This window comes from Chiloscyllium plagiosum, chromosome 3 (genome assembly GCF_004010195.1).
Source record: "Chiloscyllium plagiosum isolate BGI_BamShark_2017 chromosome 3, ASM401019v2, whole genome shotgun sequence".
Taxonomy (NCBI): Eukaryota; Metazoa; Chordata; class Chondrichthyes; order Orectolobiformes; family Hemiscylliidae; genus Chiloscyllium; species Chiloscyllium plagiosum.
In genome coordinates, this window is record NC_057712.1 from 43180299 (window position 1) to 43195593 (window position 15295).

At 39.8% G+C, this 15295-nt stretch overlaps 1 protein-coding gene across 4 annotated transcripts in view; it reads left to right on the forward strand.

Moving 5' to 3' along the window:
• znf451 (zinc finger protein 451) overlaps positions 1-15295 on the forward strand; it is a 96812-nt gene that overhangs the window by 17416 nt on the left and 64101 nt on the right. For all 4 annotated transcript variants that reach the window (XM_043681314.1, XM_043681333.1, XM_043681324.1 and 1 more), the window contains exon 4: positions 4362-4478. In XM_043681314.1, coding sequence (XP_043537249.1) covers positions 4362-4478 — 117 coding nt within the window. The remainder of the gene's footprint in view (positions 1-4361; positions 4479-15295) is intronic.

Sequence of the window (15295 nt, forward strand, 5' to 3'; positions counted from 1 at the left end):
TTTGATAAGGTTCCCCACAGTAGGCTATTATACAAAATGCGGAGGAATGGGATTGTGGGAGACATAGCAGTTTGGATCAGTAATTGGCTTGCTGAAAGAAAACAGGGTTGTAGTTGATGGAACATGTTCATCTTGGTGTCCAGTTACTAGTGGTGTACCGCAAGGGTCGGCATTGGTCCACTGCTGTTCATCATTTTATAAATGACCTGGATGTGGGCGTAGAAGGGTGGGTTAGTAAATTCGCAGACAACACTAAGGTCGGTGGAGTTGTAGATAATAACGAAGGATGTTGTAGGTTACAGAGAGATAGATAAGCTGCAGAGCTGGGCTGAGAGGTGGCAAATGGAGTTTAATGCGGACAAGTGTCAAGTGATTTACTTTGGTTGGAGTAACCGGAATGCAAAGTACTGGGCTATAATGGTAAGATTCTTGGTAGTGTCGATGAGCAGAGAGATCTGTGTCCAGGTACACATCCTTGAAAGTTGCCACCCAGGTTGACAGGGTTGTTAAGAAGGCATACAGTGTTTTAGCTTTTATTAATCGAGGGATCGAGTTCCGGAACTATGAGGTTATGCTACAGCTGTACAAAACTCTGGTGTGGCCGCACTTGGAGTATTGTGTACAGTTCTGGTCACCACATTATAAGAAGAATGTGGAAGCTTTGGAAAAGGTGCAGAGGAGATTTACTAGGATGTTGCCTGGTATGGAGGGGAGGTCTTACGAGGAAAGGCTGAGGAACTTGAGGCTGTTTTGGTTGGAGAGAAGAAGGATGAGAGGTGACTTAATAGAGACAAATAAGATAATCAGAGGGTTAGATAGGGTGGACAGGGAGAGCCTTTTTCCAAAGTATGGTGACGGCGAGCATGAGGGGGCATAGCTTTAAATTGAGGGGAGATAGATATAGGACAGATGTCCGAGGTAGTTTCTTTACTCAGAGTAGTAAGGGTATGGAATGCTTTGCCTGCAACGGTAGTAGATTCGCCGACTTTAAGGGCATTTAAGTCGTCATTGGACAAACATATGGAATGGAATAGTGTAGGTTAAATGGACTTCAGATTGGTATGACTGGTCGGCGCAACATCGAGGGCCGAAGGGCCTGTACTGCACTGTAATGTTCTGTGTTCTAATTAGCATAGGTTTGTTGTTAGAGTAACGGTTAAGGTTTGGGTTAGGGTTTGGGCCTGAATTAGGACTAAGATTTGGGTTGGTGCTTGGATTAGGGCTAGGGCTTGAGCAAGGAGTGGGATTAGGGTTAAGGTAAGGATTAGGATTAGGTTTAGTGTTACGCTGAGGGCTAGACTTAATGTTTAGTTTAGGGCTAGGGTCACAGTTCGGGTAGGGTTAGGTCTTAGGTGAAAGTCAAGGTTGCTGTTGGACTCGGTCAGGATTGGGGTTAGATTTAATGGTAGGGTTAGGGTTGGGGCTAGGGCTAGAATTAACGTTAGGGTTAGGGTTGATCTAGGCCTTGGGCTTCTTTACAGTTTGGGCTGGAGTTAAAATTAAGTTCAGTGGTAAGACTGGAGGTAGGTTTGGGGTGAGGGCTACCCTAAGTGTTCGGATTGTGATTAAATTGGCGGCTATGGTTCAGCTCAGGGCTACAGCTAGATCTTAGGCGAGGGTTAAGTTTGTGGTTAGGACGAGTGTTAGGATTATGTTTAGGTCATGGGCTACAGTTAAGATTAGTATTAGGCCTGGGGACAGGGCAAGAGTTAGGGATAGATTGGGCGTAAGGCTAAGATTAGGGTTCTGGTTAAATTGCAGGCTTGGGTTAGGGCTTGGCTGAGGGTTATGTTGGGATTTGGTCTTGGCTGAGTGTTTTCAGTTTGTTTGTAGATCTTGGTCATGGAAGTGTATTTGTTCCTTTTTAAATTATTGCTCCTTAAATGCTCTTGCCTGTGCCACTAATCATTAAGTGATAATGTAGAGGAGGAAACAACCATTGTGTGTCCTGGCTCTTTGTAAAGGTACCCAATTCAATCTTTTGAGGTTCTTTCTGTAAGCTCCTGTAAACATTTCCATGTTGAAATTTCCGAAATGATAAAGCACAGATACCATTTAAATGATCCAGAACCACTGAGGGCTGTGGTGGATATAATTTAAACAAATACTTTCCTAAAGATGCCTCAGAATTGACTTTTCACCAAGCCCAGTTAACCTTGCAAAGACCTCCTACCATCTGGGAACTTGCATCAAAATTTTCCGTCGTGTTACTTGTTCTGGAAACTTTAATAACCTTTGCTGAGCACATGCGACTGAACCCCTTTTCAAAGGTAATTTGAAAGGGCAAAAATACTTTAGCTGCTGTTTTAAATGAAGCCCAGCATTCCACTTGCCTTCCCTATTATCTGCAGCAATCCTCTTCTATTCTTGCTGCCAAGGTGCATTATGTCTCATTTTGCCACATTATATCCAATTTGCCAAGTTTTGGCAGACTCACTTAACCTGTCTACGTTCCTTGTAGACTGTCATCCTCACCATTTGCCTTCTCATAAATTTTTGAATCATTCACAAACTTAGCTATTGTAGATTGACTTTCCTTATCCAAGTCACTAATACACTATAAGTAATCATGGCCCCAGCATTGATCCCTCTAGTATTCAGTAGATGCAGGTTGCCATACTAAAAATGGCCCCCTTAGTACAACTCTACCTTCGTACAACAGCGAAGTTTGCGAATGATTCAAAAATAGATGAGAAAGTAAGTGGTGAGGATGACAGTCTATAAGGGATATAGACAGGTTAAGTGAGTAGGCTAAAGCTTGGGTTTTAGTTTCTCAGTTGCATCTGAAGCTACTGGAATCTCAACAGGGTTGGAAGTTTCAGCGAATGTCTCCTGACTGCTACTCTCTGAATTTTCTCAATGTTTTTTTCCCTCCTGGATTGGAGAACTGCCTGTGAGAATCTGTCTGCATTGCCTTTTTTTTTCCCAAAGGGTATGTTTATGGGATGTAACTATATTGGAACAGTTAATTAGTAATAGCTTCTGTACATATTATTCAGTTAAACTTTCCAATTGAGTTGTTTTTCTAAGTTTGTCTTTCTCTTGTTTATATTTTAATGATAGTATTTAAATAAACTGTTTTTACTTAACATGGTGTAGTTTGACCAGCTGCATTGCATCCAGAACATGGCACTCCACATTTGCCTTTCAAATAAGAAAAGGTTAGGTTCTCGGCGATGTCATAAAATATTTTGAGAGGATCTTGTCTGGACAATAACACACCAGAACCGCACTCTTCTACCGTGGTACTGGTGCTGCACAACATGAAAATGTGTACTGTTGCCTGTGGCAGAAAGTTCCATGTGAGGTCAGTGTGAGGTATAATTCCAGATACAACACAGAATGCCAGTGTTCTCAAAAGGATAGTATTTCCATATTTGGCATGGAAGTCAGGACCAAGTTTACGCTCAGCTTTTCTTGCTGCGACTTAGTGAATACTCCAACTGGATTGAGAGCAGGCTGCTGGCTATTAAAAATAGGGACTTTCTTGAGGATAGGTTGTACTTACTCTCTTTGAAATTTAGAAGAACAACAAGACCTTAATGACACATGTAAGACTCTTAGTGACCACTCAGGAGAGATGTGGAAAGGTTGTTTCCTCTGTTGGAGAAACTAGGACCAGAGTGTATAATCTCAGAGTAAGTGTTTGCCCAGTTAAGAGGAGGAATTTCTTGTGTCGGTAATGAAATTGTGAAATTCTTTCCACAGAGTTATCAATGCTGAGATACAGATTGTTACCCTTATGGCAATCTAGGGTTATGGAGAAAAGGCAGGAAAGTCGAGTTGTGAGTATAAGCAGATCAGTTATAATCTCATTGAATTGTGGCACAGTCTTAGTGGCTTGAATGGCCTTCTTTTGCTCCTACATATCATGATCACTCTTCAGGAGTGGAAGGTGGATGAACAGACCAAGTGTTATCAAAAATTGAGAATGGATGATTTGAATTGTCTCCAGTCTCCATGTTGTACCAATTACCTTTCGTATGTTGGATCCTGTAGTACATTATATAGAAAAAAGGCATGTTCCTTCAGAGTCATTCCATGAAAACACCAGATTAAGAAAGGCACCACTTGCAGGGAATTGAGAGAGAGAGAGAGTGAGAGAGAGAGAGAGAGAGAGACCCTAGATCTGAGCCAGACGACGTAGGTTCAAGTCCTACCTGCTCCAGAGGAGTGTAAGATCACCTCTGAAAAGGTTGATTAGAACAAATCTCAGTAACTCTTTCATATAATAATCTATGTTCCTGAGAATGAATTTAGAAATAGTATATGCATGCAATTTGAAACAAATATTTGTTTTGATTTTTTGTAAAAACATGATTAACAATTGCTTTTTGTGTACTTTTTTGGGAAATAAACAGAAACCAAAAGATCACATTGATTGGCAAAAGGAAAGAGTTCTGTCAACATTAGATCGACTGGCACGTCATGTGGAAGTTGAAAAGCAGCTGAAGGAAGAGAAGTGCAAAGCTTTCCAAGTAAGTTCCGAACAAGTAAGCAGGCGTCAAGGTTTTGGAACTGGTGTCTTTTGTTTTTGGTATTTGTATTAAGGAAGTGTATTTCTGGAAAGACCAAAGAACTTGTCCATCCCAAGTTCTCCTCAAGAAGGTGGTGGGCTCCCGCTGAATAGTTTAAGCACTTCTGTTGTGAGGGAAGCTATTCCAGGATTTTGATCCAGTGACAATGAAGGAATTCTAAATTACAATACCAAATCAGGATAGTGTGTGACGTGAAGAAGACTTGCAGCGGGTGGTGTTTCCATAGACCTGTTACCTTTACTGTGATGAATGGTGGAGTTTGTGGATTTGGACAGTGCTGTCAAAGGACCCTTGGCAAGTTTCTCTAATTCATTTTGTGGATGGGGTTTGCTGTGTTTGAGGAAATGTGAGGACATTGAACAGCGTCATGACAAGACTGCCAATTTATATTATGGATTAGTTCTCTTTTACAGCAGAAGAAATTTGAGATTCTAGATGCTTCAGAGAATAAAGCAGTAAGATTCCATTGTTTTGATCAAACAAAATAACCTTTATTACACAAAGTTAGACAGCTAACACAATCTAAATTATGTATGTACAACTTGTACTTTAACATTTGGAATATGGTTTAAAGAGGAACTGGTTGAAAACCTTACAGAACACAACTAGCAGATGTGCTTAACCAGATCCCACGGATTTGTCAGCAAACTCCTCCCACCCCCAATGTTCAGGATACCAAAGAATCACCAATTCTTATTTGGAGTTGTTTGTCTGTTTTCTAACAGATTCAAATTCTACATTTTTCAAGATCGATCTTTGGAAATTTATCACAAGCCACTCCATCACACTGCTTGAATGCCCTGGTTGTGCATTCGCATCCCTTGCATTCTACTGAATTCCTGAGGCTGCACACCAGTACCTTCTCATGGGCACAATTCCAGTTGATTCGCAGTGAGCTATAGCAGTTAAGCTAGCACTGCCCCGGGTGTTCTCTTAACTCTAATATTTCTCAGCTATGTACCAAGCAAATATTGCTTGTCGACTTCTTTCACCCTGGTCTTGACTGCACTGAATTTTCAAAGGCACACAGAGCTGCTTCTGAGCACTCACTTTGTAGCCAGCAACCTTCTACCACATTCGCCACTCCTCAAGACATTTTGCAAAACCTGACTGTCTGAAACGTACTAAACACAGACCCTCAGCTGTCTGAAACCTCTTCTCCCAGCTCCTAACCATCGTCCAGTTCCCCAACTTGCTTTGTCCATACTGTGAATTGTAAAGTGGTCACGGTTTTATGCCACCACTACATGCAAGCATAATATGCCATTGAAGAACCTGGAATGCTGGACTGAGCATCTACGATTTGTTCAGCCTGTGCACATATTGGAACTTTTAGAGCATGCCAGAATTTGGAGTTTGCCTCCCTACAAACTTCCCCCATGCCCCCTGAAGAGGCAGGTAAGTCAGTGTTTCCAAACAATAGTTAGAGGAATGATGGTCAAGCAAACTTTGTTTTGTCCTTGATGTTGAGGGAATCTGAACCTGGCTCTAACTTTAAGGATAATCCTTTCACATAAATTTATAATGGATAATTGGAGAGAGCTTGTGAGAAACTAATCTAATGATTTAGTCCCTATTTGCAGTTGGATAAGATTGGTTTGTTTTATTTCTAAATTTAAAAGTCTTTTGGATGAAGTTTGGGCAGAATTGAGAAATAGAGAACTTGCAAGATTTCAGAAGTTACTTGGAGACTTGCTTACTGCTGTGACAATATAACTGAATGAGTACTCCTGATCTGTCTAAAACCAGTATACATGCAATCTTCACTCTGGCTTCATCTCTGCCTCTAATTCCAAATCCTTTACTTCCTATCATCTGATAAACATAAAGTTATTGTAAATTATGTAGGGCTTTGGTGAGTCAAACTCTTAAGGTAATTTTTGGCCAATTAGGGATGCTGTAATGGGGAGAAATTATGCTGCTCAAACTGTTGTGAACCTTGGAACCAGCGAACTGTGGATACTCTGTTGTTGAGTATATTCGAGATAGATCTCAATAGAGTTCACGTATGAACAATTTTGTGGAAATGGGGATGGTGCGTTAAGGTGAGGTTGAAGTGGGTGATCAACCATAGATTTGTTGAATGGTGGAGCTGGGTGAAAGGATCAAATAGTTCAACTGTTTAGTAGGTAAACAACTTTGTGTCTACCCAAATATTTTGTTATTTTAAACCTAGTGGCCCCTCAGTCTTTTCCTTTATAATATATAGTGAAATGATTAATTATCACCTCATCCATCTATTCTTGGTCATCAGTAAAGTGATGGAAGATGTCATCAACAGAGCTATCAAGATCACCTGCCCATTAACGTCCAATTTGGGTTCCACCAGGGCCAATGAGTTCCTGATCTCATTACAGTTTTGGTGCAAACATGGACAAGAGAGCTGAATTCTAGACGTGCGGTGGGAGTAACAAGCCCTTGACATCAAGGCCACATTCAACCAAGTGTGAAATCAAGGAACCCGAGCGAAATTAGAAGCATGTGAATCAGGGAGCAAATTCTCTGCTGGTTGGATTCATACCTAACACAAAAGAAGATGGTCGTTGGAGGTCAGTCATCTCAGCTCCAGGATACCTCTGCAGGAGTTCCTCCGGGTAGTGTCTTAGGTCCAACCACCTTCAGCTGCTTCATTAATGACCTTCTCTCCATCAGGTCAAAAGTAGGGATGATTGCACATGTTCAGCACTATTCACAATTCCTCTGATACTGAAGCTGTCCATGTTCAAACAAATGCAACAAGATCTGGACATTATCCAGGTCTGTTTTGGCAAGTGTTAGGTAACATTTGCATCACACAAATGTTAGGCAGTGACCATCTTGAATAAGAGACAGTCTAACCACCACCCTTTGGTATTCGATGTTATCAATGTGCTGGGGGGTTACCATTGATCAGAAACTCCGCTGGATTTGGCGTGTAAACACAGTGGCTACAAGAGCAGGTCAGAGGCCTCAGGCACTGTTTGCTTTAACTGCTGTCTTCATTTGCACTCCACATTGAATGATCTGTGCACATATGCACCCAGGTCCATCTACTGTACCCCATTTAGAATTTTGTTTTATATTGTCCTTCACTGTTCTTCCTACCAAAGTTACCCATAACTGAGAGACACAAAATGGCTGACAAGCTATTAAACAGAATCAAAAGCCTGGTCCAGAATTTAAGTGAGATCATGAGTTTACATGATGGTACCTTTCTATAGGGGTTATTCCAAGGTGAAAGAGTCCTGCACAAACAACAGATGCAAAAGGGTTTATTAGACAGTTTAAGTTCAAGGACAGATAGTTTAAAGATTTGTAACAAACATTGAAGTGAAAAGTAAGCTTTCATGATAACAAACACAAATGAACTCATGGGATTATGGCTTGTAAAGATCTAGAGGATCAGGCAAGTTCATTAAACTATGACAGTGATTTCTCATTCATGAAATGATGTCCCAATAGGTGAAAAGAGTTAGTCGGGACAAAGGCAGTAAATCTCATCCCAGAAGACAGTGTGCAATCAGCCTTGGACATGGTACGGCTGTGAAATCAGACAAAGACATTTCGCAGTAATTAATTGTTTCTTTGAAGTTATTTGCAATATTAAGAAATAGGTTCTAGTTAAAGTTCCTTCAGATTTCAACACAATTATAAATACACATATGGAACAAAAATACAAAATTATTAAAAGCATTGGGGAAAAGATTCAAATAAAAATGTGCAAGTTAACTAGTCTCAGATAGTAAAATGGCCTTCCCCTTATCATTAAAGGACTGTCTAGTGTGCACTAAGAAACAAATTGCTCACAACTCATTAACAAAAGAATACTAACAGTAGGGCTAGATATAAAACTTTACCTATATAATAGAATTAATATTATGAATCTTACAGCAGTTGTTAAAAAGCAAGGGTCTCGAAATGGTCCTCGCTGGACCTTCACAAATCTTCGTCCAGCCGGAAAAATGTCAGTTGATCATTTTTCTGTGTCCTATCGTTCAGCCAATTTTGTTTCCATATTTTTATGGTCCTTTTTATGCAATGACCATAACTTTCTTCACAAGTCTCTTATGTGTCACTGTATCAAATGCCTTAAGGAAATCCGTGTATAACACATCAAGTTTTATCTCATTGACTCTTTATTTATCTATTCATGAAACTTCGTGAGTTAAGCATGATTTTTTCATTAGAAATCCATGCTAACTCCTCTCAATCAACCCACCTTTCTCAATGTGACTACTAATTCTATCTCAAATAATTTGTTCTAAAAGATTCCCCACCACTGGTTAAACTGACTGGTCTGTAATTGCTGTCTTTTGGGGCCTTCTTGAGCAAGGCTGTAATGTTTACAATTCTCCAGTCTTGTGGTACTCCAGGGAGGACTGAAAGGTTATGCCCAGCATCTCTGTAGTTTCTCCTCTCGTTTTCCTTAAATCCTTGGATGTTTACCATCTGGTCCTGCTACCTTGTCTGCTTTAAGTGCTAGCCGCCAAAAGTGAGGACTGCAGATGTTGGAGATTAGAGTTGAGAGTGTGGTGCTGGAAAAGCACAACAGGTCAGGCAGCATCCTGATGAAGGGCTTTTGCTCAAAATGTTGATTTTCCTGCTCCTTGGATGCTGCTTGACCTGCTGTGCTTTTCCAGCGTCACACTCTTGGCTTTAAGTGCCAGCAGTCCATCTAAGACTACTTACTTATTAATTTTGAGTCCTTTTAGTGATGCGTTTCCTCCTTAGTCAACATGGCCTGGAATCAATCCCTCTTTCATAAAGACCGTTGCAAAGTATTTGTTTAATACCACAACCATGCCTCCTGCTGTTGTGTGTAGATTCCCTTTGTGGTCTTTTATCAGTTCTAGAAATTCTTTAACCATTCTTTTTCGACGTATATGCCTGGAGAAGATTTGGGATTCCCTTCTGTAAACTAGTAGTATTTTCTCATACTACTTTGCTTGTCTAATTTCTTGTTCCTCCTCTCTAAGACTTTGGAATTGCTTTTTATTCTCTGTTGTATTTTCAGCCTTACACATGTAAGCATATTTTTATTTCTAATTTTAATTTCTACCTCCTTGTCCTACTTTTCCCATTTGAGGGGCTATACTTTGACAACACCAAAATTATCTGCTCTTTGAAGGTAGCCATTGTTCAGTTACTGTATTTTCTACCTTTCGTTCCATTCATTCTGCCCAGATCTGCTGTTGCCCCATTGGAGTCAGTTCTCTGCCAGTTGATTTTTCTAACCCTGGATTGTTGAATGTCATTCACCTCCAACAACTTGAACCTTTTGATGCAACCATCACTATCTCTGAAATGTTCTGCCGCTCACGGTTAAAACTTACAAGAGAAACAACTATACAAAGCTTAAATAGGGATGCTTACAAAGCAGTGAGGACAGATCTAGCTGGAGTGGACTGGGAAAGGAGTTTAACAGCAAAGACAGTTGAGGAACCTTGACAGATGTTTAAGAAGATGGTTCATAGCTCACAACAAAGCTGCATCCCAATGACAGAAGGATTCAAGGAATATAATGAGCCAATGGTTAATCAGCAAAGTTAACGTTAATATCAAATTGTGGAAAGAACATACAATATGGCAAAGATTATTGGGTAAGCCAGTATTGGCAAAGATTTGAAAATCAACAAAACAGGACCAAAAAGAATAAAGACAATTGATGGTAAAATTGCTCGTAGTATCAAGATGGACAGACAGCAAGAGCTCCTTTCAAAAAAAGGGTAACAGAGACTGCAGTTAACTTAGGCCCATTGGAGAACAAGGCTGTGAAAATTATAAAGGGGGGGGGGGGCAGGAATGGCTGAGAGGTTAAATATATACTTTTGTCTCAACCTTCACAATAGAAGTGACTAGTAGCATCCCAAAACTACTAAATAATCAAGGGGCAAGAAGAGAGAGGAATTGGCTGTTTTCTACTTTATAAGATTGGCAACACCTGAAATATTTTTTGGGATTTCCTGAGGTTGTGAAAGATGCTCTATTTGTTTTTACATTTTACTAACTACTTGGCAGAGGTACGTTTAAGTAGTTCAATGAGTCAGCATTTAAAGTGCATTCTCTGAAAGGCCTGGCGATACATTTGAAAGACATCAGGAGTTGGTGCAGTGATTGCTTTTGGATTGATTTCCAGAAAGCAATTAGGTAAAACAAATCAAGCATATTTCCATATTACAAGTAGCCTTCTGTACATTTGCTGACAGCAAGTGAAAGATGCCGATTTGAAGTGAGAGAAACATTTAAAGTTTTAAAACTATTGTTTCTTTCTGCATAAACTTAAACCAATTGTGCTATTCAGTCAGTTCATGTCTGATCTGTACTTAGCTGCAGTTGTCCACTTTTTCTCCATGTTCTTTGGTACTGTACCACCAGTAGATTATTGTTCAATGTATACTGTGTCAGAATGCAGAACATGGCCCATTATCCAACGATGAATATTTTGTATTCGCGGTTTTCTCAGTGGTGGTTTAACATTGCTGTTCACTCACGATGAGGAGTCAGGTCACAAGTCTATCCTGGCCAGAACAGAAATTGAATCTCTGTCACTGGTGTTAATCTTAAGCCTGTTGTAGTCATCTTGTTAACTCCTTCTCAAGGTATGGATTTTAATCATCAGCAATTCAGTTGATCGATCCAACAGCAACTGCTGTTTTTTTCGGAGAACACTGGATTTCTACAGGCCACATTCAGTGCAGAGATCTTAGAGGGTTGTGGGCTAGAGGAGGTAAGAGATGCCAACTCACCAGCTGCTGTGCGTCAGTCATGACTCCTCATTGGGACCTGCAAATGTGTTTTTTCTTTGCAAGAAATTAGCCTGCAGAGAACAGAGAGGCATTTCCCTAAGGTTACCTGGACAACAGCTCTGGCAACCGTGGGATAAACAGCTTATGCTAGACTGTTATGTGGTTCATGTTATGCCATTATTACTATCAGGAAACTTGGTTTCTAAAGTGGACAGACAGTATATAGTTTTATGTTTGATTTGCATTTCAATGGTGAGTGTATATGTGTTTTAAAAAAGACTAATTTCTGAGACTGGTGAAGGGTTTTCTGAAAATGTGTTGATTTCCATTTAAATGAGACTTATAAAATCTTTGAGGTCATTAATCCAGTACCTTTGAAAAAGGGTAAAAGAAAAATTTTGGCTATATCCTAGCAACAAGGTGCTTCTGACAGAGGGGACAGACACAGAAACAAGTTTCTTTTTGGAAAAAACAACATCAAGAATGGCCATGAGTGTGCAGGTTTCTTTCAGGGTGAGAGGCAAGTCATTCAGAGAGAAATAGACCTGTAACTTCAGCGCAGTTTAACAGTCTCAAAAATAGTGCAGAAGAAAATAAGTCCTGAGTGGGTTAATGTCAGTTAGATAAGAGCTCCAGAAACAGAAGGCTATTGAAGAGGAGCTTTAAGAACCCATGTTAAGAAATAAATGAGCTGTGATAGTCATTTGTTTAAGAGCCTCATTGAGTCATTAACTAAAACAAATTGAATGCGGAAAAGAAACCAACTGTCCAGGCCTTTAAATTGAAAACAGGGTGATTCTTCACTGAGATTTGTGTATCTAGATTGTTGATCAAGGCAATAAGGTGGAACCTTTTTATTTCTGTTAATTTTAATAAGACTGTTTCAAATAGATGTTGTACTGCGTAAAAAGTTTTTGTTAGAATAAACTTTGTTTGTTAGAAATACATTGGAAGCTTGTGAGTTTAGTCACTGGCCACCCATATTAAACAAATTGTAAAAATAAAACTTATGGTCTATCAAGTCAGATTTCTCTTTGGGATCTGACCTGGCCAATATTTCCATCAGCTGGGATCATAACACTGACCGTGGTGCGTGCATCTGTGTGTGTGTTTGTGTGAGAGAGAGAAAACACAAGTGGGGGAAATAGTAAAGTAAATTAGTAACAGCCAAATTTGTTACACCGTGGTTAGCTATGCTGCACGGGGGAGGAGGAGAAAGTTTGAGAATGCAGTAGTTACAGGGGATTCAGTTGTAAGGGGAATAGATGAGTGTTTCTGTGGCCACAAACAAGACTCCAGGGACGTACATCGCCTCCATGGCAATAGGGTTAAGGATGTCTCAACAGTTACAAGACAACATCATCAGGGTCTACAGCCAGTGGTTATGGTACCAATGACATCGGTTTAAACAAAAGCAATGAGGTTCTAAAGGCAGAATATAAGGAGTTAGGAGGTAAATTGAACATTGGACCTCAAAGTTTGTGATCTCAGGGTTGCTACCAGTGCCACATGCAAAATAACATAGAAATTACAGAATAGATGAATACGTGGCTGGAAAGATTATACAAGGGGGTGGGTTTCAGATTCCCAGAACATGGCAATCAGCTTTGGGAGAGGTGGGACCAGTACAAACTGGACAGGTTATACCTGAGCAGAACCAGGACTGATATCCGAGGGCAAGTATTTGTTAGTGAGATTGTGACTAGTACAAACTAGAATGGGTGATGGGATCCGCCGAAGCAGGGTTAGAAGGGAAAGAGAACTAAGGACCACAATTTTAAAAAAAAAAACAGTAAAATATGAAAACCAGTTGACAGGGAATCAAGGGCAAGTAGCATATGGGGCCAAAGTACAAATAAAAGTGAGGCTGCTTAAAAATGGCGAAAAAGTCACCCGAAAGGCTATCTTTGTACACTAGCACAAAGCATTCCGAATAAGCTATTCGGACTAACAGCACAAATTGCGGTAAATGGACATGATCTCATGGTCACGAGAAGATTGGAACTGAGATACTTAACATTTAGGGATATTTGACCTTTTGCAAAGACAGGAGGGAAGAAAAAGGTAGTGGAGTAGTGTTAAAAAGAGATGAAATAAAAACAGTTGTGAGAAATGGTCATGGGATTAAATGATGTACAGTCCACTTGACTGGAGGTAAATAACAGCAAAGAAAAGAAGTCATTGGTAGGAATAGTGTATAGACCCCCAACAATAACCACGTTGTAGGAAAGTGAACAAATCAACAAATGATAACATGTTAAAAAGGATAGAGCAATAATTATGGGTGACTTTAATCTTGTTGATTGAGCCATATAAGTTGGAAAGGGTAGCTACAAAAATGAATTAATAGTATGCATTAGAGCTAGTTTCCTAGAGCAGTTTGCCATGAAGCCAACTAGGAACAGGTATCCTGGTAATAGGTAATGGTTAAATAGACATTAATAAATCACCTCTGAGTAAAAGATGCCCCAGGTAGTAGTGATCATAACATGAAAGAATTTAATTTTCAGTTTGAGTGTGAGAAGCTTGCATCGGAAATAACTGTCTAACATGAAGGGCATTACAGTGAAATGAGGATGGAGTTAACTAAAGTGGACTGGGCAAGCAGATGAGCAGGAAAAGCAGTAAACAAGCAGTAGTAGACATTTCAGGAAGTAATTCCCGACTCAACAAAAATATATTCCAGTAAGGCAGAAAGATTCTGAGAGGGATAAATCAACCATGGCTAACCAAGGACTTCAAGGATTGTATAAAGTTGAAAGATAAAGCATATACGGAGGCAAAAGTCAGTGATTAGCCCCAAAGTGGGATAAATTCAGAATCCAGTAAAGGAAATTTAAAAAAAAAATAAAATTAAAGGACAATCTCACAAGGAATATGAAAAACATCTTGTAAAGATATAAATTGGAAGAGAGAGGTCAAAGTGAACATGGACCCATTAGAAAATGAATCCAGGGAGGTAGTTATTCCATGTTGGAAATAGCAGCGGAGTTGTGCAGGTATTTTGCATCAGTCTTTATGGTGGATGATACTTCAAACATCCCGTTAATACTGAAGAATATGGGAGGGGGATTGAGTACTGTCATCATCACTAGAACAGTATTTTGCAAACTAATGGGGCTAAAGGCAAATAAGTCCCCCTGGTCCAGATGACTTGTATCTGAGGATCCTAAAAGTAGTAGCTTCAGAGTTAGTGGATGCATTGGTTGAAATTTTCCAGAAATCAATCCATGCAACAAAAGGAGGGAGGCAAAAAGCAGATAACTATGCTGATTAGCTGAACATTTATTGGAATCAAAGTAATAACGCATTTGGAAAATCAAGCCGAATTAGCAAGGCTTCATGAAAGGGAAATTGTCTGACAATTTTACGCAAGTTTTTCAAGAACTGAAAAGAGGGGAACCAGTAGATGTGCTGTATTTGAACTTCGAGAAGGCGTTCAACAAAATACTTTACAAATGGTTAAGTCATTAGATAAGAACTAATGGTATTGGAGGTAGTATATAGGCGTGGATGAAGAATTGTATAATGGGCAGGAAACAGCAAATGGGGATAGAGCGTTCTTTCAGGTTTGCAATGTGTAACCAATGGGGTTTCATCAGAATCAGTGCTGGGACAGCAACTATTTGCAATATTTATTAATGACTTGAGGAAAGAAGCAAGTGTACTGTATAGATATACAGAAAGCATCAATAAATAGAAAAACAGGTTGTGAGAGGGATACAGTTTATAGAGAGATATTGATTGGATAATTAAGTTCTCAGACACTTGGCAAATGGGGTATACTGTAATTGGGAAAATGTAAGGTTGTTCATTTTGTAAGGGAGAACAAAAGAACAATACTATTTAAACTGCAGAAAGCTGCAGTATAAAAGGACTTCAGGATGCTTGTGTATGAAACAAAAAACTAGCACACAGGTGCAGCAGCTATTCAGGAAAGCTAATGGTACATTGGCACTTATTTCTAGGGAGTCGGCATATGAGAGGAAGAACCTCCCCCTCCTCTCTCTCCTGCACTCTTCGCGCCCCCCC